This window comes from Myodes glareolus, chromosome 1 (assembly GCF_982192425.1).
Source record: "Myodes glareolus chromosome 1, mMyoGla1.1, whole genome shotgun sequence".
NCBI classification, from domain to species: Eukaryota; Metazoa; Chordata; class Mammalia; order Rodentia; family Cricetidae; genus Myodes; species Myodes glareolus.
In genome coordinates, this window is record NC_142026.1 from 103,320,710 (window position 1) to 103,348,205 (window position 27,496).

The following is a 27,496-nucleotide window of genomic DNA, read 5'->3' on the forward strand; positions in this document are numbered from 1 at the left end:
TCGTCCAGCCTGGCTCCCTCAAGGCTAGCTTAGCCCCAGAATAATTACATGGAAACTGTATTCTTTTAAACACTGCTTGGCCCATAAGTTTCAGCCTCTTGTTGACTAATTCTCACATCTTGCTTTAACCCATATTTAGTAATCTGTGTAGCATCATGAGGTGATGGCTTACCAGGAAGATTCTAACCTGTGTCCATCTCGGAGAGGAGAGCTTTGGCATCTGCCTCATTGCCTTCTTCCCAGCATTCTGTTCTGTCTTCCCTGCCTACGTATCTTTTGACCTTTCAGGCTAAGAAGTTTTCATTATTAATTAACCAATGAAATCAACAGGTAGATATAAGACCCACCTACATCATTTTATCATTGGTTTTCTGTTTATAATTCCTCTATTCCCCTTTCCATTTTCTTTATTTCAACCAATGTCTGTTTGTCTTAAAACTGTTCAGCATAGCAGGACATCTGACTACAGGTCAAAAATATAACATATCTTAAGACCTAATGAAGAAATGAGATCAAGAAGTGCCATGATATTAAATAAAGATGGACAAAATCAGAGACTGGGAAGTTTATCCAGGAGAAAGCGGTTGATCCTGAAATCCAGAGTATCAATCACTTGCCTCTTGTTTTCACACTCCAAAGAGACAATTCTTAAGCCCAGAAATCAAACTTTGTGGAACACAATTTCCCAGGATGCCAAGGAACATTTCTGATTTTATAGTTTGTTTTTCTTCGATATAAATAATGTTTTAACTCAGAACTGATTCTTCACTTTTAGCACCAATGGATTTTCTAGGCTATTAGAAGGTCACTTACCTGTGCTTCTTACTGAGACAGAAAAAAAAAGTGGTGTGATCTCTCTGCCCAGTTCTATGATGGAAGAGGCTACAGTAAACCCACTGCAGAAATAGAAAAACTGTCATCAAAAGATTTATATGAGTTGTAGAAGATTATAAAAATAAGTACCTCAAATGTTATCAACATTAACAGTATTCAAACTTAGAGGAAATACAAGCATTGACTCCCCACTTTGTCCCTAAAAAGAATGGGATAAGTTTTGTCAAATAATCAGTAAAGACAGCCACTTATCTCTTCCTTTAGCAACAGAAAATACAAAGACATTATAAACATGTCATGAGAAAAAGGGTGAATTTTGTGTGATTCATTTATATTCTCTGAAATACAAAAATAATTAATTATGCTACAAATTCTTTCATTATTTAGGAATTTATTCTGCTTATTTAGAACCACAGCATTTTTAGTAGTTTCCCATGACCTCTTATAACTGTGAGTACTAAAATGTAATTAAACATGCTGAGTGAATGAATCCATGCATCATTTTAAAATTCCCGTGCCTTAATTTCATCACATTTTCCCATCAGATTTTTACTGTGTGTTGAGGTTAAAGGCGAAATAATTTTATTTTCATTCTACTCATTGCTGTTGTAAAAAAATATGACAATTCTTTTTATCTCCTATTTTCTGCATTTGTAATTCTGTTTTTTACATTTATCTTTATAAGTTTAATTAATAAATTAGAGGTTACACAGTATAGAAATTAGCAGCTTAGATTAAGCTACCATTTTCAAAATGAGCTTTAAAAATATGCTGACAGGTGACCTAATCAAATAAGTCATATTCTCACTGTCGGATTAACAGAAGATCCATTTGGCTCAGAATCAGCCTGCCCTTGATGTGAAATCTGGGTTAATTGAGGCAAAGCTTAACTGGCTTCTTTTGTGAAGTGTGTGGGAGGCTATTACTCTTTTAATTGCTAAAATCATCGATACGGCCCTGGCGTTTGGATATAGTCCCATTTTATTAAAGCATCAGATGTTTGTTCTCACAGCCAGTGGCTTCTTACTCTATTAGGTTTTTTCATTTACAACTATTTTAAATGATATTCACAAATGTTGCAAGATATAGTTTATAAATATTACTGTAGTTGTATTAATTTTAGATACTAGGCCATTATTTGATAAATACAAGTAAATTATACAGACCATATGATGGTAATTATGCTGTCTTTCCTCTAAATTTGAAGTTCTCAGGTACATAAGATATATATTCATATATATATTATATGAAATATATTCATGGTCATCCAACTGTGCAGAAGAAGACTCAGATCTCTTTCTCCTATGCACATGTCTGGTCATGCCCATTATCAACCCCTTCACAGTCCCTGTCATATCTCTGTCATTCTAAACCTTTAGTAATCACTATCCTACATCAATATAAATAATTTTACTCTCCATGTATAAAACAGTACATGCAGTTTCTGTCAGGGCTTGACTTATTTTGATTATCACAGTGTCCTCCAATTTTATCATTTTTGTCTTTAGATGTACAGATAGATGATAGATAGATAGATAGATAGATAGATAGATAGATAGATAGATAGATAGATCGATAGATAAGCAGACATGCTGGGGAATTTATCCAGGGACACATACACATAGATGTTGAACAATTACTCTGGTATCATTCTTTAATGACTATGTAATCTTCAATCATATATACATACCAAACTATTTGTTGATGACATTGTGACATCTAGGTTGCTTGCATGTCTTAACCATCGTGCATTGGAAAGTAACTAGCTGTTTGATGTACTGACTTTATTTCTTTGACAGTGTATCCAGAAGTGAGATAGCTAGACCATGGTCACTCTATTTTTGTTTTGTCTCATTTTAACTTTTTATTGATTCTTTCATTCCTCCAAAAACAAAATTTAGAAGTAAAACAAAAAAAATCAAGTAAGAAAAAGTCTTGGTACAGAAGCTGTAGTGTGACCCAGTGAGTCACAATGTACCTTTTAGTCCATACATCCTTACTTGTAAGTATTCATTGCAATGAATGTGCTCTGTTTCAAGCCCTATGACTCGTGCTACACCCATGATACTGAGTCCTCAGTGGGACTCATCTTGGATATCTTATTGTTGCCTTGTGTCATGGAGATTCTGTAGCTTTGAATTTGCAGGTCTGGCTCCAGCAGTTCATAGATGAGGTGAAAGTTGAAGTAGGCTATCTTATATTCCTAGTTCTGGGCCTGGGTGGTAGCTAGGGTGGTCAGCCTGCCAGCTTTTCCTCATTGTTACCACCTAGCAAGCTCTCCAGTACTACACTGGTTAGCTTCCCCAGTGTTTCAGAAAGCAAGGAGTAGGGTCAGGTCTCCTACTATGACACCCTGTGGTCCAGCTCACCTGCACTCACAACTCCAGGGCCAGCTCTACTGTTTGGCTCAAGCCTGGTGCAGGACTGCTCCCTGGATTGCTGCACTAGATAAGGTGCAGGACTATCTCTTCAAGTCTTATGCCCATGTGGTCCATTCTTCAGGCTGCCAAGGATGACAAGGACTCGGCGGAGGGCATAATTCTCTTACCCATGCCATCCCATAACATACTAGGAAGGAGGTGTAGGCAACTCTCCTATTCTCATGTCTACAAGTCCAGATTACCTGCAGCCACACAAAAGGGTCAGCTTTAGTATGCTGCCCAGGCAAGGTGCCATGTCTGCATTCCCATGTGGTGCAGATGGTGAGGGCCTGGGTCTGTTCGCCTACTTCGTGACCCTGGGGCCAGCTCTCTCACCTGCCACAAATGGCAGGGTGTTAGGGGAATGGAGGGCATCTTTCTTCTCACCATGCCTCCACAGGGCAGATGATGGGGCAGGGTCTGCCTCTCTGCTTTCATTTCCTCTGGACCAGCTCACCTGTGCCCCTGCCCACAGGGGCAGCCCAGGGTAGACGCAGGGCCTGCTCTCCACAATGTTGCTGCCAGTGGAGGACAGTGCCAGTTCTCCCGCTCTCATCCCTCAGGGCCAACTCACCAACCTGCCACAGGTGGCAAGGGTAGAGGGAATGTGGACATCATTCCTCTCTTGCCCACCCCACCGCATGGCAGAGGAAAGGTGGGGCCAGATCTGCACTGGATCACCTGTGCCTCCTCACCTGTGCAGTCGTACTGTGGCCAGCTGCCCGGATTACGTGCTGAGCCCACTCTCCCACATGCTGCAGTTAGTTGGTGAGGAGCAGGATCAACTCTCCCCACCTCATGACCCAGAACCATATTTTCTGACCTGTAGGAGGTGGTGAGGGATGATGAGCGGATATCTCTCCCTCCTCTGTGCCAAAGCATGCCGGATTACGGCGTTACCTCGCTCTCCCCGCTCTTGTATATTCAGGACTGCCAGCTCCTCCAAACTCCCCACCACCACCACCAACAGAGACAGGTCTGATGAGCTGCTCTGGGGAGGTACAGGCCTCCTGTTCAGAATGGTATAGTGGGTGATGGACAGGGTCAACTCTGGAGAACCCTAGCCTCACTGCTTTAAGTGGTAAAAGGAGCTATGGACATCAACACAGACTTGGTTGCAGGAGGGCCAGGAACTATGACATGGCCACTGGCAGCAGCCCAGGCCTAGATGACACCGTAGTCCCAGACAGTAGCGCAGGTTACTCAGATGGCATGGACCCAATGGCACTGAGGCCCTCAATCCACCACATGGCCTCAGGTGTGGGCCCAGATACTAGACATCTGCGTTACCATCGATAATGGTGACAGGAGCCTGGGCCGTTAGCCCAGGTTTGGTCTGTGACAGGGCCATGAACCCAGACATGGGCCCAGCTGCATCTAAGGCCCAAACGATGCACTTGTGCCAGGGGTCAATGCATGCTGTCCTTCCCCACTGCCTCTTCTCTCTCCATCCCCAACTACTCCTCCTCCTTTCCCTTCAGAAAATGGTAGGCCTCTCATGTGTATCAGCTACCCACGGCATATCAGTTACAGTAGTACTTCGCACCCCCTCTCCTATTAAGGATGGATTAGGTAAGCCAGTAAGAGAAAACCATCTGAAAAACAGGAAACAAAGTCAGAGACAGCTCCCTATTCCCTAGTTAGATGTTCCAGAAGAAGATCAAACTACACAACTGTAACATGTGTGGAGAGTCTAGGTCAGTCCCAAGAAAGATCTCTGGTTGGCAATCCAGATTCTGTGAGTCCCTGTGAGCCAGAATCAGTTAGTTAATTCTGTGGGTTTTCTGAAACGTGATATATACTCACTTAAAGTGAATATTAGCCATAAAATAAAGAAAAGATAATCATGCTACAATCTACAGACCCAAAGAAGCTAAGTAACAAGGAAAGCTCAAAGGGGAACAAGTGAATCTCACTGTGAAGAGGAAAGAGAAGAGACATCACAGATGAATGGGGAAGAGGTCTAAAAGGGAGGACTGACATGGGATCATGAGGGATTAGCTGGGGAGGACGGAGGAAGAAAGTTTTGGAAAAGAGAACGGAAATCAGGGGCATTTCTGGGTTAAGCTAGAAATCTCAGGCAATGGAAACACCTAAGAATCTGTGAGGGCTACCCTAGCTAAGAATCCTGGACATCTGGGCCTGAACCAGCCATCTACTGTAACTAGGCAAGAATTCCAACGGAGGGATTGGGAAGCCAACTCAGCCATATAACTTTTGACCTAAAATTTTTCCTGCTCACAAGAAATATCGGGGTAAACGTGGCACAGAAATTTTAGGAGTGACCAGCCAGTGCCTGCTCCAGCATGAGACCAATCCTGTGAGAGGGAGCCCACCCCTGACACTGCCTGGAGGGCCAGGACTCAGGTGCTGACAGTCTAGAGACCAAGGATAAAACCAAACGTAACTGGTAAAAAAAAAAAAAAATCAACGAATGATTCCTAGTGATATTCTGCTATACTCATAGATCTTTGCCCAGTCCAGTTGTCACCAGAGAAGCTTCACCCAGCAAATGATCAAAATGGAAGCAGAGAACCACAGCTAAACATTAAGCAGACCTTGGCAAATCCTGTGTAAGGTGGGGGAGGAAGGATTATGGGAGCTTGAGGGACCAAGGACACCACACAAGGGATCTTTTTTGTAGCAATTATTTTTTAAACTTGGGTCAGATAATATTTCTTTAAGAGTTTGTTTTTCATTTCCATGGCAACTGTTTTAGTTACGGTTACTGTTGCTGTGAAGAAACACCATGACCAAAGCAACTCGGGAAGGAAAGCATTCATTCAGTTTACACTTCTACATCACAATCCGTCGTCAAAGGAATTCAAGACAGAGACACAAAGAGAGCAGGAACCTGTAGTTAGAAGCTGACACAGAAACCATAGAAGAGTGTTGCTTATGGGCTAGCTCCTCATGCTTACTAACTGCCTGCTTTCTTAGAGAACTCAGGAGCACCTGCACAGCAATGACCTCACCCAGAGTAGGCTGGACCCTCACCCCTCAATTACTACTTAAGAAAATGTTCTTGCCTACAGTCTGAATTGATGGATGAAATTTCTCATTCAAAAGTATTTGTACCAACTCCCCATCTGTTAGAGGACTAGGATCCTAAATGTATAAAGAACTCAAGAAACTAGATGTCAAAAAACCCAAGTTATCCAATTAAAAGTAGGGTAAAAATCTAAGCATAGAATTTTCAGAAGACGACTCTCAAATTGTTGAGAAACACTTAAAAGAAATGTTCAGCATTCTTTCATTCTCTTTCACGTGTTTTAAAAGTTCATTAAAAAGTTTTATTTGCACTGTTCACTTATTGTTAAATTATTTTAGTTTTGTAGCCATTGTAAATATAATTTTTCATTATTTTCTCAGCAAATTTATTGTTGTAAAAAAGTTGTTTACTTCATATATTTATTTTTGTACCTTATAACTTTTAGCGACTATAATTTCTAATAGACTTTGGTATAGTATTTCATTTTCCATATTTAGAATAATACCATCTACAAACAAAGATAGTTTAAGTCCCATCCTTCTTATCTATTTCTTTATCTTTGCTAGTTGCTTTCATTAAGAACTCCATTCTGTCCAATAAGAGTGACAACATCTTTGTTTTGTTCCTGGTCTCAGTGATAATATTTCTGACTTTTCCCCTCATAGTATGATGTTTGTTATGCTTTGTTATATATTGTGTTTAGTTATGTTTTCCTGTTCCTAATTCATTTAGAGTTTCATCACTGAGAATTTTATGCATTATTAAATTTTTAAGTGTCAAGCCTTTGTCCTTCAATTTGTTTATGTGTTATTGTACTTATTCATATGTCAGTGTTGGACCATCCTCATATATATCTATATCTATATCTATATCTATATCTATATCTATATCTATATCTATATCTATATCTATATCTATATCTATATCTATATCTATATCTATATCTATATCTATATCTATATCTATATCTATGTGTGTGTGTTACAAATCCATATTATCATTTTAATTTTTTAATGTATTGCTGGATTCCTTTTGCAGGTATCTGTTTGAGTTTGTACATCTACTATTGACCATTGATACTGGCTTATTATTTTATATTTTATTTGTACATATGCCTAATATGATGGTTAAGCTTGGCTGTCAACTTCACATACTTTAGATGAAAGAGACTGAATTGAAGAATTGCCTCTATCAAAATGACCCATGGATATGTTTGTGGATGTTTTCTTAGTGATTGATGGACAAGGACCTAACCTGTTACAGGTGGTGCCATTGCTGAGCTTGTAGTATAAAGAAAACTAAACAATCAGAGCAATGAGGCAGCAAACACTACTCTTCCATGCTCTCGGTTTCAGTTCCTGTCTCCAGGTACCTGCCTTTACTTTCCTTGAGGATGGATTGAAATATGTATGCAAACATAAACCATTTCATCACCAACTTCCTTTTGGTGGTGATGGGTTATCACAGCAAAAGAAAACAATCTACAATGACTGGGTTGCGTATAGGATGATACTGGCATTATAGAATGATTTCAAATAATTGCCTGTCTCATAATATCTTGGAATAAGGTTGAAGAAAATTGATGATAGCTTTTCTTAAAGTTCAATACAGATGAGGAATGAGTGAAACCATCTATATTTTGACATCATTTCAAAACATTTAATTATCAAATTGTTTAAATTACTTGCTATTTGTTTTCTGGTTCAAATATCATCTGTTGCATGTGCCAACATATATGTGGTTCTTCTGAGGTTCCAAACAGTGTTGGATTTTGTCTAATGGACCACTATATTACTGAGGTATTGGTACAGGGTCTTCTTTCATATCTGATTTTGTTAATTGGATCATCCCTTTTTATCTTGGATAGTCAGTGATTTCTCAGTCTAGTTGTCAAGCTTGACCACTTTTACTAACTAAGTCTTCTTGCTGGGCCATTTTTGATACTTTATAGACGTATGACCTTTGCATTGCATAGTTTTCTTTATTCATAATCTGGACACCCCAAATTCAGAATATTATTAAGTCTTCTATTTCCAATGTTTACAACATCACTCAATCAGTATGAATCTTCTATAGAATATAGAACTATAGAATATAGACTACTTAATTCAAGGCTTTATTAGTGAGAAGTGACTTTTGGTTGAATTCTCTGTTTATTTAGCTTATAAGGCTTTCTGTCTTTTTCATCATTGGGATATGGTAGTTTAGAAAGCTTCCCCTTTCTTCCCCCTTTTACTCTGACCCCTCTGTTGGTTTTATGGCTTCCCTATTTTCATGACAGCATGATATTTACTTTTCTAACTTTGTAGTCTCTAATATGTGATTTCTCAAAAACAGAGAGATCTCATTCCAAAGCCTCTTTAGATTAACTTCATTTTATATTCTTGCTCCGCTTGCTGTGGTAGAATTGGGCCTTGTTCCCTCAGAATTGAATTCTATGCTTCTGCTTTACTGGAGGAAAAAAAATAACAGATTAAATGTAATTAGTAACCAAATTAAAATACCTAGTATAAATTGATTTTCTTATAAAGGTAATAACTTTAGTTCTACATGGAGTTAATTTTTAGCTGCTGAATTGGGCAGTCTTACCAGGAAGGCACAGGTAGCCACAGTCATATTGCCCGTTCTCCTTTTGTCCCTCTCCTCTCCTTCAATTTTAACACTTTATCCCACTGTCCCATAGTTGTCCTTTGCCAGAGACTGTGGCTAAGCAATTTGATCTAGACAAAGTCCTTCTCTTCTAGGAATGATCACTTGTGACTTGATGTGTCTTAAGAAACACATCAGAAGTTAATGTCTTTCACTTTCAGTGTTCAGCTTTTGTAGTAGTTGGGCTTCATCTACCCACATTCCGATTTTATACCTTCAGTTTCCTAGTGTCCAGCCTCAGGTAATCAACTAGATATACTGCCTTCTGCTTGGATTCTAAACTGGCTTTGCGAAGATTTAAGATACTCGGCTGACTATCAAGTGTAAGATAGAATTTTCAGAATCCATTTCTTTTAAAAATGCTTTCTAATTTTTCCTATTTGAATGGGGAACACCATTATTATTTGTTTTGTATATTGTTCATTATTAAACACCAAATTAGTTCCATTCACCCATTTGTCATCTCTCACTAAAATAATCATACTATCTATGAGCAACCAAGTTTTGTTTCTTCCAAAGGCATTACTTTTTCCTATTCCCCTTTCTCACTAAGACATCTAACATAATTTTAAATGGAGAGGTGATAGCAAATACCACAGTCTTATGTATTCAGTTTGTAATATGAATAATAATGCTATTTTAAAGTGCTGTTTGAAGATTAAATGAAGCAATCATGTAAAATTATTAAAGTAGTATTTAGTACATTTTCAGCTAGGAATAAATGGTATTTATTATTTGCAAATGTCAATAGACTCGCTCCAAGTTAAACTCAGAGTTATAATGTGACAGAAATAAATTAAAGAGCTTGTATAATAATAAAACCTATGTATTCAGATACGCTCACCAAAAATTGATATTATTTTGGGCTGCTTTGTACTCATAAGAAAAATATGTTTAGAATAAAAATGAGATACGCTGTAATTTATAAAATGATTTTGGAGTTTTCTTATTAAGCTTTTGAAAAACAAAATGCTAGACATTTTCAAAACAATAAAATAATGAGTGTTTATAAAATTCAATATATTATCATTCAAATTAGTGTGGAGCATGATAGAACTTTGCTGGTGGGTATAGAAGGACAGAGAAAAAGATAAACATAAAACGGTGGAAATGGAAGGGGAGACCCAGCTGAGGAAAGCAGAATTAAACCTCATGAATGTACTTTTAGCTACTTTTTAGAAGCCAGAGTTACAGTGGGATACAGTATAGATGGTATGAATACATTGCTACATGTACATATTGATATATCCTTTGGAAAAGAGACACCCATGTTTCATGCTGCTTTCAATTATATTCTGCCCTGGATTCGGTGATGATCAGGGTCTATAATTCCTGCCAGGAACGGGCTATTTTTCTTTTCTGCTTGTGTCTTGGTCAGAGTCTAACGTGATTTGCAATAGTCATGTAGTAAACTTAATATAACTTTTGCTCTACAATCTAGGGGAAGTATCCTCAGCAGGAACCTGGCACTTCTAGAGCTTCAGAAACTGGTTTAGAAATAAAAGCAAAATTTTCTAAGTTTGCAATGATAGCACGACTCTGCTCTGCTGTCCCATTGTGGATCTAAGTTTTCTACTCAATAGAAATACACACAGCACCATGTAATAGCCATCAGTGCAGGGCATTTCCCATCTATCAGAGGTAGACACTTTTCATGTACTCCCTCCAATTAAACTGTTCGATGTGTCTTCAAAAAACTTGATGGGTTTATCAAGTTCTTGTGCTGTAGACTAAATGTTCTATAAGTTTCTATGAGTGTCTTTCCCAACACATAGAATAAACAACAAATCAGTCAGAATGATTCAGTTTGTTCCAGATGAGTCATTTCTACTTCTTAGTACAGGGGACTAATATGTCATTTGTTACTCCCTGGCTATTAGTTTTCTCAGACAGGCTCTCTATTAGGAGTTCACTGTTGCTCTTTGGTTGACAGCTTTGCCATTAGTTATGTCTAAATGAGTCATCTCAGTTCACCACCAGTAAAAATGTCGAGTTTCAATGCTATAGCATTCCCCAAACTATCATTACACCATTGATTTCAAGTGACAAGATCTTTATCGCCAGTCGTCTGGTGATCTACATCCAACGTCTCCCTTTAGTGTCCATTTTCAAAGACAACTCCTAATTTCTGTGGTTATAAGTTCTATTCCTCTGGAAACAGACCTTAAGATAGAGATTTGTGTGCCGGCAATTTATTAGCATGTTCCCAGGAATGACATCTGTAAAGGACTGGGGAAGCAAGATCATGCAGGAGAAGATAAACTGCAAGCCGGTAGAAACAGAAGCCTCCATGGATTGCACACAGCGCTGAATCCAGGCTGCTCTTTCCAGGACTGTGAGCGAGGCTAAGAAAACTGAACCTCAATAAAAACCAATCATAAGAAGATATTCCTTGGAGTAATATATAACCTGGGCAAGATAGTTTACTGTGGCCAAGGATAATTGTGGAGAAATAACTTGGCTATGAATTGCCAGTGTGAAATATTTCTGGCAATGGGAGGAAAAATATAGTAATCCTGAAAGGTCACCTGGACTTTGAACTAAAGACTCCTCTAAAGACTGAGTGCTAAAAGCCTGTAAAAGAGGTCCTTAACTCTCAAATAGTTATATGTCTATAAAGATGAATTATTCAAATTTTGGTTTTTTTTTTGTTTGTGATTGGGCTTTATTAAAAAGAAAAACCGTTTATGTATAAAGGTGACAGTATCGATATGGTATATGCAAGACACATCATTTTAAATTTGTTGGAATAATTTTTTTCCAACACTTATGTTACCTAACTTTTAAGATTTTGAGGTAATGAATTTGTATGTAATGGGCTGGAATTATGGTCTATAGGCAAGAATCAGAAATAAGGAGCATCCCACGTAAGTAATCAATAAAGATTATAGCACCATTTGTAAATTACTCCTAGCATATGGGATAAACATGCAAATTATTTAGTAATTAGAATGAATGTATAATAACTATGTCTAGGTCAAATTATAAAATATGATTTCTTATGACAATTTGGACTAAATCTGAAGTTATCTTTTACTAGAAAATAAAATCTAAGAAAAGGATGGTTATTAGACTTTTTATCCTTGAATTACTCAACATGTGAGTTATCAAAATTAGCCCTACCGTTACTTTTAAAAATTCCTAAAGACTCTCTCTCTCGGAAAATGAAAACAAACAAAACAAAACAAAAAACCCTGAAGACTGAAAGTAACTGGTGTATATATCAAAACCTAATTATCCATTACAGATGCTTGTAGATTATTCCTGTGGCCTTATTTTTCATTCTTTGATTGGTGTTAGGAAACATTAAAGCTATTTTCATACTATATATAGAAATAGGTTTCCACATTTTTTCATTATTTTAGCATATTTTAAGGACTCATTTTCTAAAAACACATTTGATCAAATGGATCCTGTCATCCCGATATGTCATCCGATGGTCATTAAGGGCATGATGGCTTTTTAGAAGATACATTCCTTAAGAAATTGTAAATATTTCGTTTTACATAGAACTTTCCTAGAATGATGCATAAAGAGGTCCCCAGTGCTAGAACGTTTGGTTCATGTCTCTCTGCAGTCATTATCTCCAATAAAAATGATTGACTGTCTAAGTGGCTGACATAGAAGTGAATCACTCCGGTTATCAACATCACCACTGCTGGACAAGCCCATGGGCACTGTACCTAAGACTTGTTATATGAGAAAAAGTATACTTATCTGAAAAAAAAATACTCCATTGCATTCATCCAAAAATATTAGTTTAAAAAAATAGCAAGGTCAAAGTACTGATATTTTACCATATTGTCAGTATGTATTCATTGTGTAGTTTATATTTAAGCTCAGGACACCTATATTATCAATAGATCTTTCTATTAAACAGATCAAATAATCTTCATAATGGAAATTACTAGATTATAGACTATTAATATATTCTTATCTACCATATTATTACTCATATAATAACATACTATCATCAATATTTTTACTATAAAATAAATGTATGTACATACACCTCAAAATCAGTTTAGAAGTTTGGAGTTATTAGCCGCTTAAAGAAAATATGCAGGAAAATACTCGTGTCATTGATGACACCAATGAAATTTTGTAAATGTCTATCTATTGGGAATAAGTTTAATATCATCTAATGCATTACTGAAGCTACAGATAATAACAGAACATTCATATACCTACATTCAAGCTAAAGTTCTAAATTATGCTCAGTAGCCAGGCATGATGTCACAGACTTCAAGTATCACCACTTAAGTGGCTTAGGCAGAAAGATTGCGAATTTGAGACCAACGTGGGATATATATATATATTTAGGTATGTAGTATATACAACACATGCATACACACATTGTATATATATAATTGTTGTGTATATTAAAACAGTATGTAATTATGTGTATTAAAAATAATAGCACATTTACACACATATCAAGCACAATAAAATATGGACAATAGTGATTCCAGTAAATTGAACTATTATTATAGGAATGTGAAAATTACCAGGGTTATTGTCCCTGGAGTTTGATGATGTTCATTAAAACAAATAAAGTTACTTAAACAGAAGCCGTGCAGTAGTGGCAGTCTTCTGAAAACAAAGGCAGTCACAAAACAACTAACAAGCAAGCATTATATAAACTTCCACTACACAAAGGGGTTACTCACTTCTCAACTATGAGGGCAAGGCTGGCATGAAATTTCAGACACTATTCATGTGGCACACAATTTAAAATGTCTGTGACATATATTTCTGGAAGTTATTTTTTTAATCAACTTTTTAGTCATTGTTTGACTGTGGAGAGATGAACCATGAAACAAAAATCTTAAGAACCTTCTATTCATCCTTTATAAAAAACATAGAGAAGTTCATTAAAATTTTAAAATAACATTAATATAAAATCTAATATAATTATTATCAATTTTTTAGCTTCCTGAATGAAATCAGTTTATCAGTTATTGACATTTTGGTATTTACTACAGAACTGCTTACTTTAACCATGGTATGTATCTGATCACTATGTATGAATGAATGAATGAAGTGATAGAATATGATCACACAGATACAGAGAGAGAGGTTGGGAATATTCAACTATAAAATGAATTTTTTAATTCATTATTTATAATGAATATTATAAATCTGTTATTTGAAACAGCAGGAAAAAAACAGGAAGAGGGTTATTACAAATGAAATCATGGAATAAGCAAGCCTTAGAAGATGACACTCAAAATCATAGCCGTATGTGGAATCTAAGACATTCAAGTAGAAGCAGACCAGATATTTTACCACTATTGAAAAGACTTGTATAACACTACCTTGAGGTATTGTAGAGAAATGTTTTGTGCTGAAATAACCTAGTAAACTTACCAGATACTGATTGATATGCTAACTCAGGAGTGAGCATGGGGTACTGTTGGTTAAAAAAAAGAAATAATACCAGTTAAAAGGAAGGAGTAATTTCAGCAGATGTACTGTATGAAATGATGACACATTACATTCTTGAAAACCCTGGGAAGGGATAGTAAATACTATCACTATCAAAACGATAGCTATGTGAGTAAATATGTTCAAGTTCATCATCGGACTTACTATTCTATAATGTGTACAAACTTTGAAGCATCTTTATACAGGACAAGACACACAATACATTTTTACCTATCAATTTAAATATAAAAATGTTGGGTGGGCAGTGATTCAGGACTTTAATACCAACACTCAGGAGGCAGAGGAGGAAGATCTCTGTGTTTGAGGCCAGTCTGGTCTACCAAGTGAGTTCCAGGACAGCCAGGGCTACACAGAGAAGTTCCATCTTGAAAGACCACAAACAAATAAATGTGTGTGTGTGTGTGTGTGTGTGTGTGTGTGTGTATTACAAACATACACAAAAAAGTCAATTTGAAAGAGTCAATTAAATTCAGTGTTCGTTGATGCTATTTGGTTGAATGATTGTTTTGGTTTGGTGGTTTTTGTTTTTCTCTTATGGGAAGAGAAAAATTGTGGCCTTATCTCATATACATTTAAGTGTACAAATTTCTTAAAGGACTTGTAACTTTAATATTTCCTCCCCAACACTGAATTAATCTGTAATTGTAACACAGGGGCTTCTCATTAAGAACTTTCATTTCTTTGTACTTCTTGGCATACCGGGATTGTTAAGCCTCAAGTAACAGTGTAGCACACAGAACAATCAGCAATCAGTGACAGCATGACAAAGCTTCAGTCCTGACAACATCCAACCAAATCAAGTATTCAAAGGACATAAACTGAAGTAAATATGAAAAAAATGTCTATGTTGCCTTTTGGGTAGACAGAAAAAAATGTAATTCTTAAAAATGATTCTAGTAAAAGTAAGTTGAAAAATTCTATTGTAACAAAATAACATTTGAGAGGATTTTATTACTTACCTACTCTTATAATCAAGTAATACACAAATGATCAAAGAGCAATGAAGTTTCTTTAACATTTTAAATTAAAATAACATCAGCTATATTTTATAAATAATATATATGACCTCTCTATATATTTTGATATTAAAGCAATAGATAGCAATTAAACATTTTGAAGTTCATATTGATTAACTGACCACATCCCTCAATTAAGATAACATACATATTTTAGAAGACTATTTAGTGGACTAGTAGAGTGGCTTAAATTTCTGAAGGGTGGTAAATAACATGGCAAAGGCACTAAAGCCTTTGTCCAAAGGAAACAAGTGATGCTTCTAATACCAAAAGTGGGGGTGCAGAAGTACACTATGCTATTCAATCAATATTTACAACAACCATACATCTATCACAACATACCAGATCTTTGTCATGATAATGACATGCGTTTTGAAACTGTTGCTAGCTTTCATTTTTTGAATCTCGACGTGTGCTCTGATTATCTCTTCCAAGCCTCAGATTTCTGTTGTTCCTGTGTAATAGTCCTCATACATGTATCTCTGTTTTGTGTGACTCAGCACATGGTTTCTCGACATGTCTGTAGAGACAGTTTATCCTACATGCACTTTTGCAAAGTTGTTCCTTCTTAAGTTGCATCTTCATGATTTTTTTAATCTATTTCTCATGTCTTTCCTTAATAGGTGAGCTAAAATTTCATATTTTGTTGGTGTTCCTAGTACATTTGGCTGAATATGTATAGCATTATTGAAGCAAGGGGTTTTGTGTGTCTCTAGAAAACAAAATTATAAACTGCATAATAAATATACTGATTATTCACCTTCATATTTTAAAGAGAAACAAACAAATTCTAAAGTGTGCTAGTGTTCCATGGCAGATAATCCTTCCTTTATTCTCTTAGGATGTCATTGTAATTGTACAGACATCAAAACTCTTTTGGCTATCATCGTTTTGGTTCAATGATGGATTATATATCTTGTAGAAACAATATGACAACCAATTGCATGTTATGCATGTCTTTTTTCAGCTAATAGTCTGCAAACATGAGAGACTGTTGAACAAATCAAGACCCACCTGGACTGGACACAGGACTGACTGTATCATTTCATAGTTCATCATCATAAGACATGAGATTGTCTTACATATGTATCATTAGTCAAGTTCATCCTGAATTCTTTCATGAAACACAACTGAGAACAGACATATGGATGCGACCTGATTAAAATCAGCTAGAATTAGAGTGTCATCAAAGTGCTTCAACTGAGCATAAAGAGCCATTTGCCAAACTGTGATGCTTCCATTCATTCATGGACCACATATGACAATAGTTATCCTTTCTTATCTATAACTGTCAAAAATGAAAATAATAAATAATAAACATTTTACAAAAATACTGAATTTCCAACTGTTGTATAAAATTTGTAACTTAAGCACTATCCCAATTTTAAAACAAAATGATAACTAATAAATTAAACACTACTACTCGATGAATACAAATTGTTTTTCAAAAAATTAATCTTCACATCTTATTATTCATTAAATGATATTGTTGATTCTATACAAATTTAACTATTAAGTAACATTTTGTAACCAAGCATCTCACTGTGTAAATACATCGCAGTTTCTTTAGTTCCACCTCCTGTATGTCTAGCCTCCTCTAATCAGTCATTTGCATCGCTTGCTAACTTTTCAACTTCCCTAGAAGTCCCTAACAATATAATAAGCAGCACTGCATATATTTTCTATAGTTTGATATTTTCCTTTGTTTCTATGGATATGAGACCTCTCCACACATTGCACTTCTGTCTGTTTATCACTGTGACATTGGGAATGAACTGATTCAGGGGGAGTAGCAGTAAAATTACCCAATAAATTCACTACATAATTTTAACATCACATGAGTTTTAGCTCTTATGGTTTTAATATAATTTGGTATGTTTTACCAAGTTATGTTATATTACCTTTTCAAATCTTAAATTCATGTATGCACAATAATTATTGTAGATGGACAAAGACTTTTCAATAGAACATTTCCAGCTTCAGAAATTACAGGGAAATAAGTTTCCTGTCATTAAATATTTTGAGTAAGTTAAAGCACAAGAAAATATATGCATCTGTTTTTGTACTGAATGAATATTCTTACTTTTGGATTAAAGGAAATTACTTGCACTTTTTACTTCAAGACAAACAAAATACATCTGGGATATTATTTTGATTTATAGTTGTGAAAAAAGTCAATAATCATTTTTACAATTATTAAAATAATGCCCACTGAATGTTTGAAAATTTATAGACTGTTGATTGAGCTAAGCATTTTCCAAGTATGATTGCCAAAAGGATTTTGATGTCAAACTAAACTAACATATTTAAGAAAAAACTAATTTTCTCAGAACTGTTACAAATAGAATAAAAGCACTAGAAGTTTAATAGATGAGAATTAACCTAATAACTCTGTACAGGATTGAACATTCATATATATTATAGACTATTAAATAATTCTTCCTCACCAAGTGAAATCCATAAGGAAGAGAACAAAGAGCAATATTTCTATTTAGTGTAGACTAGGCATGACTTCCGCACTATGCAGAGAGGGGAGAAAGAGGAGATAACACTAATGTGGGAGTCCCCTCTGCAAGCTGTAAATGCCATTGGTTAATAAAGTACTGCTTTGAGCCTATAGCAGAGCAGAGCAAAAAGAGCACTAGATTTCTAAGAGACTTTGGATGATGATCTTAACTGAGACTTCATCCCTGGGAGCATTAAATTATATAATGATAGTGTATTTTGATAGCAATTTCTTAAAAGAGAGCTTCTACAGCAGAAATTAATTGTAGCATGATTTGCAGATTTTCATTGCAATGCAGACTTCCATTGGCATTAAAATAATAACTGCAAAATAAATGGATTATTTTGTCTACTTTTGCTCTTCATAACAACAGGGAAAGAAGTGATGACCGGGTGACCAGGTCAGGTGAGGCAGCTCTGAGATGAGAAACCTCACCTAAGACATGATGAGCACTGAGAAAACATCAGTGGATCCGAAACATCTTGAGCAGAAATGTTTCTTTTTGGAAGCAATCTTTCAATCTATCTTTCAAATGTCTCCCCTTATATTATAAACACCTAGCTGTTACGATTCCAACCTCCCTACATTTTGCATTAAGGAATTATTTGAAGGAAGTTCTTCGTAGTTGATGAATTGTTACATAAATGTTAGCATCATAGTCTTGGTGATGTTAGTTGCTGATACTACTTGTAGCCTAGGGAAAATATTCCAACCAGAAAACATTTCTGCAGACTTCGTGGATTGCATATCAATAATTGATAATATTGCAATAGGAAGTGAAAGTCAAATCAGTAGACAAATCTGGTCCTGTCCTATAGTGTTTCCCTGACACATCTGCAGAATCCAGCCGGTAGCTGATGAATGTGAACTAATTCATTACCAATTCCTTTGCTAATAAATCACGTATAATATCACATGGCAAACAATTACTTTTATCTTCCTCTTTCATCTCCTAATAATAAAAATAATACTGTTTAAAAAGTTTTCCAAATTAGGTAATATTTAAGAAAATTAAACATGAAATTAACATGGAAGACAAGCTATAAACTTAAATCTCTATTTCAAATGATTCTTGCCTTTTTCTTTTAAAATCATAAAATAACCTATTTTCCTGAAGTTAATTTTATTGAAATTTTAGTAAGAAATATGAGAAAATATGTCTGTCTTAAGTACATTTTCTCTCAACAATGCTCTATTTTACAGTTTCTAAAGTTCATTTATTTTAATAAAAATTGTAATCACATATATCTGGGCATATAAAGCTGACAAACTATGTTACAATTACATGCTTTGCCTTGCTGAATATAAGTGACACTGTAAAAATCTAGAGGTTAAATCTAGTTGTTTTTACTGCAAATGAGAGGAGTGGCAAGGCAGTGTCAGTACCATTGAGATGTGATCGATATTTTTCTCTGAATAAAACAAATATTAGTATTTTAGCCTTGCAAACCTAATCTCCATTCCTACATATTATGCAGTTGTGTATCAGGGCTGTTAGTTGACTCAGCTGGTAAAGAAGGTTGTCAGAAAGCCTGATGACACGGAATGTCACAGTGGAAGTGGAGAAAAAGCTCCCACCTGACCTTCACACTTTGTCCTGGTACAAGTGTCCCTACATGTGCATGTGCACACATGTACACACACACAAACACGCATGCACACACACCACAAATATATCTGAGTTGCCTAATAAAGTTGCTTACGATAAGTAAGAGCCTTAACTACGTTTCGCTTTATTTTGATAATTTTATTTTGTTATTTGAGCCATAAAAACAACAGGGAAATCATGATGATTCATTAGTTCATTGTAGCTAACAGTTTTCAGCATTTTGGTAAGACTTGCATTGCATTCGTTTCTCAAATGGTTTATTGGATGCCCCAGGCATCGGTTCTTGAAAAGTGAATTTCATCAAAAAGTGGAATTTGTCTCTTATCACAGATAATAGATCAAAGCTTTTAAGCTTTTATCTGAAAAGTAAAATATAAGCCTTTTCACGGGGAAAAAAAAATGAGATGGAGGCAAGATTCGTTTTACTGAAGAAAACTACAAGTTAGCTGATACCTAGCCAGTACAATTCTTTGTCATCTCGTTAGGGTAGTTCTTCTAGGCAGAATGGCATTTCCAATTACATACAAGCTGAGCAATGGTCAGCTGTTGTCAATCCAAGCACTGTAGCAAGCAGAAAGAAGTTAGTACAGACCCTTTTAATTTCTATTACATGAACAAATTGAAGGAGAGGCATAACAATGGAGTGTGTTGGCAAAGATCACTGCCATGCAATTTATAAAGAAATGCAGATATCTTCGTCAATACTCAAGCAACTGTCAATATCCAACTGGAGCATGTTTGATCCAGAAAAATACCACCATTAACTATTGAAAAAGTATGACTACAAAATGAAAAATAAAAAAATAGAGAAGGTAGTAAGGATATAAAAGCAAGTTAAATGAGATATAATTAAGGAATAAGTTAGTAAACCCCCAATTTTGCATAAAAAGATGATTACAAGGATCACTATAAATGCATCCAAGTGTTTTCCCATTTGTTGAAGGGTCCTGAAGTACTAGAAAACAATGGCTCTCTTCTGTAAGCCTGAAATATCTGTTATCTGGGACCGCCTGACTTGTAGTTAAGTATACAAAGAAATAAAAGTAATTCAAAGAAATACAAAGGTGGAAAAGGAAAATGCTTCTGTGTTACCTTGGACAATATGGCTGTACAGATCTTTATCATAAATACTAAAAAAAAGAAACAGATAGAATAAGATATAGAATGTGATTTATAAGTGTGTGACATGGTAAATAAAAGGTAAAAAATATTGTTTTTACTTAAAAATATAAATGCTTCCTTTGAAAATCCTATCTAAATATCAATTTTTGAATTTGAGTAAAAGGACAAAAAACCCCTTCAAGTTAGGGGTAATCATATTACCTTAAGGTTAATAACTTTGGTTTGCAAAATCAGCTGTGAAGAATGATGTGTTAGACACATTAGTGGAGTGTGTTTTATGGAGTCTGAGTTGATAAAACTTTGGTATTATTGCTGTTTTATTTTGACAAAGTGTGATGCACTAACATAAGTATTATAATAAAGTGGCAAAGCTATTAAATACTCAAGGAATGAGCGCTTTGAAGCATTCCATCACCTAGAAGCGCTATGAATTACCAATTATTAATAAACAGGAACAGAGCCTGAATCTCAATAATATCATATAGTTACAATAGTTCTGTAGAGTTCCTAATTGACGGATGCAGATAATATGTGCCATGTTCTTAATTTCTTTGTAATATATTTTTAGGGGACACATGATCTCAGCCATCCTTCCATAATATTATTAAATTTTGGTTATTACTCAAAACTTTTGAGCTCCAGTTTTAACCAAAGAGAGTACAAGTACCAATTAATATGTAACGTTCATGTAAGTAATACAGTATAAATTGAGAAAAACTATATATTAGTCTCGAAGAGAAAAAAATCTTACTTATATATTTATTACATTATTGGATAAACCAGTATCCCAATACCTATGGAGATATAGGTAATATTTCCACAACTTGATAAATTTATATGTAAGTTCATGTATGTAATAAGAAAAAGTCACACCAATGGCTCGAGAAATGAATTAGTGGTTAAAAGCATTGACTGCTCTTTCAGAGGATCCAGGTTTGATATCTAGTGTCTGTATGGCAGTTCTCACAACCATCTGAACCTACAGTTCCAGAGAATCTGATGCCCTCTTATGATATCATACACGTGAGAGCTACATAGGCCCAGCAGGCAAATCATATAAATAAAATGAAAATTAAGTTTTCAAAAAGAAACCACTGCACTGACATTCGTTGCTTTTATTTATCTGTTTACTTTTTAGGTTTTGAAGATTTATCTCAGTGCTCCCCATGCATGGTTCTACTTCTTGACTTCATCCCTAATCTAGCATTGATATTCTTTCATGCCTGCCAATTGAAAATTTGCAGGGGTGTTTGAGTCATATGATGAAAAGCAGTTCACTCATTCATCTCAAATAATTGGCCACCCTTCTAACTGACCATTCAGTTAAGTAGGATCTCTTCAGCTTTCCATCCATCATTTTAAAAAGGCAAAACTGTGTTAATGTGATCAAAGGAGAACATAAATTTATTTTTCCTATCCTTTTCTGTTTAATTCCTTTTTGTGAAAAATTAATTAAACGATTGCAAACCATAGGTACATATTTTTATTCTTCATATTATCAATAAGAACCCAGAAGTTCATTATATTTCTGAAACCTAAATGCAAATCTATCCATCATATAAATGCAAGACCCAGAACTCATAGAAACCACCATAGGTGAAATATTTCAGGACATTAAAATGAGCAAGATTTTTTTTTTAGGAAAAACATCACCAAATTACAGGAAATCAAAGCAAAGCTAGAATGTGTTACATACAGTGGATATGCTTCTGCAGAGAGCAGGAAGCACCTAGCGTGAAAGGCAATCTGTGGAATATTTATACATTAAACATCTAAAAAGATATTTATTTTACTCAAGTTTACCTCCAAGTACTCAATCACAACCTCCCCATTTTAGTTTAAAAATAAACTAAGCTGTCTAAACACACAGGTTGATCAAACTCAAATGTTTTATAAATTCCCAATTCTACAAAACAAGATCCTTTGCTGCAGTTACTCAGTTTGTGAATCCCCTCATGAGCTCTCATTCCATGAGTTCTCAGTACACACTCTAGGCAGAATCTCAAATATCCTTGTGTCTCAGAACATTAGGCCTTTTTCACTCTACATTGCATAGAACAACACCCCTATACAGCAGTTGGAACAACCAAGCATCTTTAAAATGCTGTGGAACCTTTGTTTACTGTGAAACAATTTCATCACTCCTCAAATAAGGTAAAGATGACAGTATGCCTGCAAAAAGAATGTCTATGAGTAGTGTCTGCATTCTGAAACTAAAAATAATATTTTATCTTAATTTCTTCTCATTCACTCCCTAAATTAAAAATAATAATTTTTGAATGTTTATTTTATCCAAGGTATTCAGTTAGTAGTTTAGGCAGATGAACATATAGTAGCCTAAAGACACTATATCCTAAAGATATTATTGTCTGTATATTAGACATTTATATATAAGTAAAGATGGTAGAGAATTGAAATTAAGACAGCAACATCAGTCAAAACACTATGAAAAGCTCATTCAGATATAACTGCAGGTCTGTCAGCAAGTGTTATTTTAGGTGACCTTTGAAGAAAAATAAAATATTGATGGATGTGAAGAGCAATGTGCAGAGAAAAGAAAAAAAAATCAATGATGAAGAAATTATATGGTAAAGGACTCCAAGAAGAAAAGTGGACTTTGACTCCAGGGAACAGAAAGTCAACAATGTGTTTGGAATCCAGGATGTCTACAGGGATGAACTCAAACAAGTGACTTAAAAGGCAGTATGGTTCAGATCTCTTGGAGTTCATGAATAGTGGTATAAAATATGGAACTAATTATCACAGGGATGGAAGTCATGGGTTTATTTAGCAGGAGGTGACATAATGCCCTATGATTTCAACTGATAAAGAAAACCCACACTTGCCATTTCCTTGTTGATATCACCGTTCCAGTAAATCCCCAGACTGTCACTTAGTTGAGTCTGAAAGTCATTCTCATTCATTTCTCATAGAGAAAGCATCACCTCTTTCTCTTAAGCTTTCCTGTCCTGTTTCTCAAGATAAACTGTACATTATATCCATCTTCTTTGTATGCATATTACATATAATCTGATGATTCCTATGTGATATTAATCTTCTTAAAAATCATCTCCTTCATTGGATATAAATTTGGAGGTTATTAATCTTGGTCTTTGTTATCTGTGGTGCTTTCGAGGATAGTGATTCAAGATGTTTAAAATAATTTGTTTAACTGGTCAGAGCTGACTTGGTAAGAAAATTTGTTGCTGCTGCAGAATATAAACTAAGCCAACAACAAAATGAAGTTGGGGATGATTGCTGAATAGTTACTCTCACGTCATGGGGTTTGTGAGAGGATGGCATGAAAAGAAGAACAAGGAAGTGAATCACTTAAAAAAATGCATAATATATGGGCATAGACGTGAGGACCGTTGTGCTGGAAATAGCCTTAATAACTTGAAGAAAGTTTGCATATCCACTATGAAGGCATGTTTACTAAACAAAGCTGTTTTTTTTTTCACATTTAGAGTGTATACTGGAGCTTTCAGTTCTTTCCATGTCTGCAAACTAAAATCTCTTTATTTAGAAATGGGGAGGCAGTTATCTCTTCTGCCTTGAAAACCTGAAATAATCCTTTACTATTTTTTGTTTTGTTTTCCAAGACAGAGTTTCTCTGTAGTTTTGGAGCCTGTCCTGGAACTCGCTCTGTAGACCAGGCTGGCCTCGAACTCACAGAGATCTCCCTGCCTCGACCTCCCAAGTGCTGGGATTAAAGGTATGTGCCACCACTGCCTGGTGATCCTGCAGTAATTTTTGAATTCGGAGACCTTAAAAAGATGTAGGAAATCAAGATATGGATAGATGATAGATAGATAGATAGATAGATAGATAGATAGATAGATAGATAGATAGATAGATAGATAGGCATGCCTGTTCTTAGATGGAAGCAATATCTGGTATTTTTTAACTCACCTTTTAATTTGTATTTCAGAAGTTCAAGATCTATTTGCCCTCTGCCTCGGCTAATAGCAAATTAATTCTTTTCTTTCTTCTTTGCTTTTTTACAGTATGCTGTCTGGTTAGTCTTCTGGGTGACGTGGAATGTGTTTGTTATCTGCTTCTATTTGGAGGCGGGGGATCTCTCGAAGGTAATTTGCCATCTGATTTGCCTGGGTCATCACTCATGTGTTAATGAATCTCCTTCCAAGTTAGGCCAAGTCTTTCCAGCTCTTGTCTTCTATATAGTGGGTGAGGGTGAATTAAAGGGAGTCTCACTCTTACTTCTATGCTCTATCATCACAAGGTTGTGTTTGATGCCTTTTAGCAGAATCAACATGAGGTTTAAGTTATAACACTACTCATGCAATATGCCTTTATATCATCCATGAGAGAATTCTAAGGCCAAATAAGATATTTCTCAGAGACAAATATCTCTAAAATATTTGAAGTCGCTTCACTTCCTTGTATTCAACAATGTTTTCCTGATTCAACTCAAATCATAATACAATAATTTAGACAATCCATAAACTGTTATCAGAAATAAATATATTGTTACAGACATGAATAAAATATATACATTGTTCTAAAATAGCATAAAAGATGAAAATCTCTTGCTGTTTTCACTGTGATTTATTTATTTAATTTGTGAGGAGCACTGTTGCAATTTTAACATGAATTCATTGACTATAGAAATGATATAGTCTGCATACCTCTAAAGACACCATTGTTATATTGTAGTAAGTTGCAGTAAATCGCTCAAATAAGACCATCCATTTAAGTAAATCCTGACTCTGGAGAGAATTCATGCCTTGTTCTTCTTGCTAGTGTTGAAAGACATAAGTTGTTACATCTTTCTTGTTATCACTATCACATTAGCAAATATCAGAAAGATGTGGACATCTTTAAACACAGTACTCAGAAGAAAAGTCTCTGGACAACACTTCCCCATGTCTTCATGGGGAGAGAAATAGGGGGTGGTAATATATATTTGTGGGAATTTGACAAAACATTCAGCATTTTTAATAGTGTTGCTTATCATTTGATCTGTGCTATGGATTAATGTCAAGTAGAAATCATTTTGATTTATCTCGGTTCGATGACAAAAGATGGAGAGAAAATATGAGTGTGACATTGTGGGATGAGGAAGAATCTAGGGATCTATTTAATGATCAGATTTGGGTCTAGTTCCTCACAGTCAGCCTGACGAATGACCATTCGGTGATTTGTTCAGAGAGTCATTCTATATGCTGTGGCAGCAGACAGCCCATCTGGAAAGGGGCTGTGACCAATGGAGAAAAATTGTTTCGGCTGCTCTAGCAGGAACACAGATGAAATCACGGCTTAAAAGACAGTATGCTTTCCCAGGGACCTGAATTAGTCCCCCATTTATATATCTCTGCTCTTCTGTAACCCACTTTCTTCAAAGAAATTTCACATTAGAACGAGACTTAATAATATTCTCTATTTTAAAAAATCACTTTAAGATTGTAAGTCAGATGTTAAGAGTATTGACAGAGTGAAGTGGTTTAGCAAACCACAGTTTCTTTAACATGAAATCACAGAGCATGAGAGTTGAGGCAATCTGAGTGCTCTGATGTTCTCTGGAGATAGCAAACTTTCCTCGTGCATCTGCAGAGACAGGACAGAGGCTGCGATCTCATGATTTTGAACAAGATCATTAAACCATTGTGAGGGAACACCCTAAAAGCCTAAAGTCCAAGCAAGCTGCAAGCCAAAGAGAGAAATCTTTTTCTTATGGGCATCTAATGATTGCCTGTTGTCAGCAGTGAAGCAGTTAACAGTATTTTCTTGTCCACCAAGGCTTCAGAATACATGAAAATTTAATCATCTCCTTTTAACAAACAGTCTAAAATAAAACCATAAAAGGCTAAGTTCTATAGTTATCTGTTCTGGGATTTCTTTGATGCTCAGAGGATTGAGGAAGGTGTGATTGTGGCATTTAAATCTTTAGTTGTTCCAAGTAGCCCACACCGTGAGGAATATAATGCGAGAAGGAAGCAGAGTGCCTGAAAATGTACAGAGTCACGACAAACCAATAACGGCTCAGCTGAGACTACTTAGAGTAGCCAGATTACAGCACATGAAGCATCGTCATTTTCAATCCGCTAAAAAAATAAGACAGTGTGTATACCATCTGAATGCTCATTACTTGAATCTTGGGGATAAAACAGGAAATCAAATAAGAGAAAATATTTAATGAGATGTATATAATGAGACAGATGTATTTTTTCCATAAAACATGAAAATAGGTCATTTGCTTTACAACAACTTGTTTTATGGAAAACTGTTTGCTTAGAAAAATAAACTGAAAAATACTATAGAAAAGAGAACCCAAATTTTGATCCCTATATAAGTAACTAAAATTTACCTTTAAGTTTTTATGATTTCCATAAGATTATAAATTGCATGCAACCATGAAGAAACTCAGTGTCTATAATCAGTAATTATGTGATTGTGATGATAAAGTATGTGAGACTAAGCTGTTTGAACTTTAGTTGTCATTTATGAATAGTTATATGGTTAGTGGTATGAAAATACACTATTACCAAAATTTCAATGACTGTGTTAGAAATTGTAAAAAAAATAGTTTTATTTTTATGAAATAGAGAAACTGCATTTTAAGTTTCTGTTAAATTAACATATAATAGGAATATATATGTGTGTACATATGTTAATATATAATATATATGAATATATTATAGCAACAAAATACCCATGGCAAAGGTAACAATTTCTACATTATTTGTATCAGTAGCTAACATGAGAGTGTTTAAGCTAAATATCATCAAGTATCATATAATATATTGTTCCTTGAGTTGGGATTTTAATAGATGTCTTGTTTGGAAACCAAGAGGAAGTAGATTTTCAATTCATGTAAATGGTAACTTGGTCTGAAGCTGCCTTTGAACATTAAACAGGAGGTGAAATAACAATGAAGCA

The 27,496-nt window shown here is 35.3% G+C and overlaps 1 protein-coding gene across 2 annotated transcripts in view; it reads left to right on the forward strand.

Moving 5' to 3' along the window:
• Nkain2 (sodium/potassium transporting ATPase interacting 2) overlaps window positions 1-27,496 on the forward strand; it is a 1,053,674-nt gene that overhangs the window by 498,879 nt on the left and 527,299 nt on the right. For both annotated transcript variants that reach the window (XM_085689941.2, XM_048425402.3), the window contains exon 3: window positions 24,604-24,684. In XM_085689941.2, the coding sequence (XP_085546067.1) occupies window positions 24,604-24,684 (81 nt within the window). The remainder of the gene's footprint in view (window positions 1-24,603; window positions 24,685-27,496) is intronic.